The sequence below is a fragment of the Rhincodon typus genome, chromosome 39 (assembly GCF_021869965.1).
Source record: "Rhincodon typus isolate 14 chromosome 39, sRhiTyp1.1, whole genome shotgun sequence".
Taxonomy (NCBI): domain Eukaryota; kingdom Metazoa; phylum Chordata; class Chondrichthyes; order Orectolobiformes; family Rhincodontidae; genus Rhincodon; species Rhincodon typus.
The window spans coordinates 6,414,693-6,417,609 of record NC_063370.1 but is presented as its reverse complement, the minus strand read 5'-3'; the positions used below and the strand labels follow the sequence as shown (position 1 = coordinate 6,417,609).

The 2,917-nt window shown below is 45.9% G+C and overlaps 1 protein-coding gene across 2 annotated transcripts in view; it reads left to right on the top strand.

Moving 5' to 3' along the window:
- LOC109925541 (exocyst complex component 3) overlaps positions 1-2,917 on the top strand; it is a 48,343-nt gene that overhangs the window by 35,025 nt on the left and 10,401 nt on the right. For both annotated transcript variants that reach the window (XM_048618187.1, XM_048618186.1), the window contains exons 8-9: positions 618-753; positions 2,429-2,551. In XM_048618187.1, the coding sequence (XP_048474144.1) occupies positions 618-753; positions 2,429-2,551 (259 nt within the window). The remainder of the gene's footprint in view (positions 1-617; positions 754-2,428; positions 2,552-2,917) is intronic.

Below are 2,917 nucleotides of genomic sequence, written 5' to 3'. Positions count from 1 at the left end.
TATGTAAATCGAGTAGCCAATAATCAGTCACTCTATAATATATGTAAGTTGAGTAGCCAATGACCAGGAACCAGCTGCAGGGTTGAAACGAGCTGAGGGATTAGGTGAGGAAAATCTCCATCCCTATCCCAGATGCTCTTTGACCTGCCTGAAACTTGTTGATCTTCCAGAGCAAGGAGTTGATCTCGATCGAGTGTTGCAGACTGGAACATCCCAAGGTCCAGGACTATGTGCTGAGGGATGCCTTAAACCTTGGGGCAGCTGCTGCCAAGGTACAGGGGGGAAAGACCACTGACTGAGGTCTTCCTGCTCAAGATAAATGGGGTTCAGTTATCAGACTCTCCTGGTGCCTCAAATATTTGTAAATACTAGTATTGTATGTAAAAGAGAGGTCTTTAGTTTTTTTGGATAGAATCAAAACCCGATGTTTGGTTTGCTTATTTGATGTCCAACCGTGCAGAACCGAACTGCATTTGTGACAATGTATATGTACAAAGAGATTTGTTTTTTTAAATGAATGAAGTATGTTTTTGAAATATAAAGAAGTCCCACTTGGCCACTTTATTGTTCGGCCACTTTATTGTTCAGCCTCTTGACTTTCCCTTTGGCTTCTGCAGAGACTACATTGAGCGCCTGAGGCAGAAAGTCGCGAGCGATGGCGAAGAAGAGACGAAGAAAGCGTTGGCCTCTCTGGACAAAGTGGTGAAGGGAGGCAACAAACTGCTAACGGACAAGCTGTTTGAGGAATTAAAGGTGCGGGAATGATCACTTTCTCTTTACTTACTGTCACATTTCCACCGACACATTGTGGGACCAACACACACTGTTACTGTTGGGGCCAGAACAACATCTGAGCCTCAAAGGTCTGTCCTTTCCTTGTGGACTGAGCACAATCTCAGCCCCATGTAACTCAACAGCTGTAACAATCTTTGGTTACGATCTGGGTCAGTAGCTGCAGGAGGACAGTGGCCTCACGGTTTGATCACAGGAACATCATTCCGAAACAAGGACCTGGTGAGACCACATCCGGACTTCTCTAACTAGTTTTCTCCCCTTTTTCAAAGAAAGGCATTGTTTCATTGGAGACAGGTCAGAGAAGGTCCGCTTACATGATTTCTGGGTATGGAGGGATTGCCATATGAGCAAAGGTTAAACAGTTTGGGACTCTACACTTTGGAGTTTAGAAGAATGAGAGGTGATCTTGTTGAAACATTTAGGATTCTTAAAGGAACATAAACAAAGTTGCTGGAAAAGCTCAGCAGGTCTGGCAGCATCTGTGGAGAGAAACCAGAGTTTGTGGTTCTAAGGAAGGGTCACCAGACCCGAAACGTTAACGCTTTTTTCTCCTTCACAGATGCTGCCAGACCTGCTGAGCTTTTCCAGCAACTTCTGTTTTTGTTCCTGATTTACAGCATCCACAGTTCTTTTGGTTTTTATTTAGGATTCTTAAAGGGTTTGACAGGGTAAATGCTGAGAGGATATTTATCCTCATGGGAGAGTCTAGAACCAGAATACATAGAATCATAGAGTCCCTACAGTGTGGAAACAGGCCCTTTGGCCCAACAAGTCCACACCAAACCTCAGAGCATGCCACCCAGACCCATCCCCTTATAAACCCACCTAATCTACACATCCCTGAACACCACGGGCAATTTAGCATGGCCAATCCACCTAGCCTGCACATCTTTGGACTGTGGGAGGAAACCGGAGCACCCGGAGGAAACCCTCGCAGACACAGGGAGAATGTGCAAACTCCACACAGACTGTCACCCCAGGGTGGGATCGAACCCAGGTCCCTTGCGCTGTGAGGCAGCAATGCTAACCACTGAACCACCATGCCACACAGTTTCAGAATAAAGGCATGCTAATTAAAGATAGAGATAAGGATGAATTTCTTCTGTCAGAGGGTTGCAAGTATTTGAAACTTCTTCACACAGAGAGCTGTGGGGGCAGGTATATTTAAAGGCTAGATAGATGGATTAAATAAATGGAGAGATAGAAGGATATGTGGAGAGATAGATGGATAGGTGAAGAGGTGGATAGGTTGAGAGACGAGAGGTAGGTAAATCAAGGGTTACAGGGAAAAGGTAGGAAAGTAGAGTGAGAAATTTTGGATCAGCCATGAACCTCTTGAATGGCAGAGCAGGCCTGATGGGCTGAATAGCCTACTCCATCTCCTATTTCTTATTGGTTCCTCCTCCCATTTCTGGTTGGAAAGTGTCGACATTTAATCGAGCCCAGGGTCAAGGGTTGAAGATCACAGGTGAGGAATGGCTATTAACAGGGGAGGTGCAAGGAGCCAATAGCTCTTGAGAGAAGCGGGGAGGCCGATTGCCTGGCTAAGGGAGGGCCTGCTGGTTCCGTCATTGTCTCTGAGCTGGGAGGGTTCATTTCCAAACATTTCTACATCTCTGTCTTTCCTCTCCAGCCAAACCTCTCAAAGCTGCTGAAAAGTAAATGGCTGCAAAACAAGGAAAGTTTTGAAAGGATCACCACCAGCGTCAAGAAACACTTCAACCAGTTCCGAAAAATGAAAACCCCTCCCTACCAGGTAAGGCGACCTTCCTCCACCTTCTCACCCTCATTCACTTTGGACCTCCAATGGTTTGATTTAGGGAAGGGGCATATTAGCCCAGAGAGAAAATTCAAGACCAAAATAGACAGTAATTATTTGGCAACAAATGGACTCATAGTGCTGGAGCTCAGACAAGTTGGACCAGTATTCCTCATTGGCCAGTTTTACTGGTATGTCTGTCCTGGAGGGTTCATGCTCCTGATCTCTCGTCATCAGCTTACATCGAGAAAGCTCTGATTCACCGTGTACAGTTTTTTCTAGTGTACAGTCTCCCTGTGTGTGTACAGTCTCCCTGTGTGTGTGTGTGTGTGTAGCGGCGCTGTGTACAGTCTCACTGTGTGT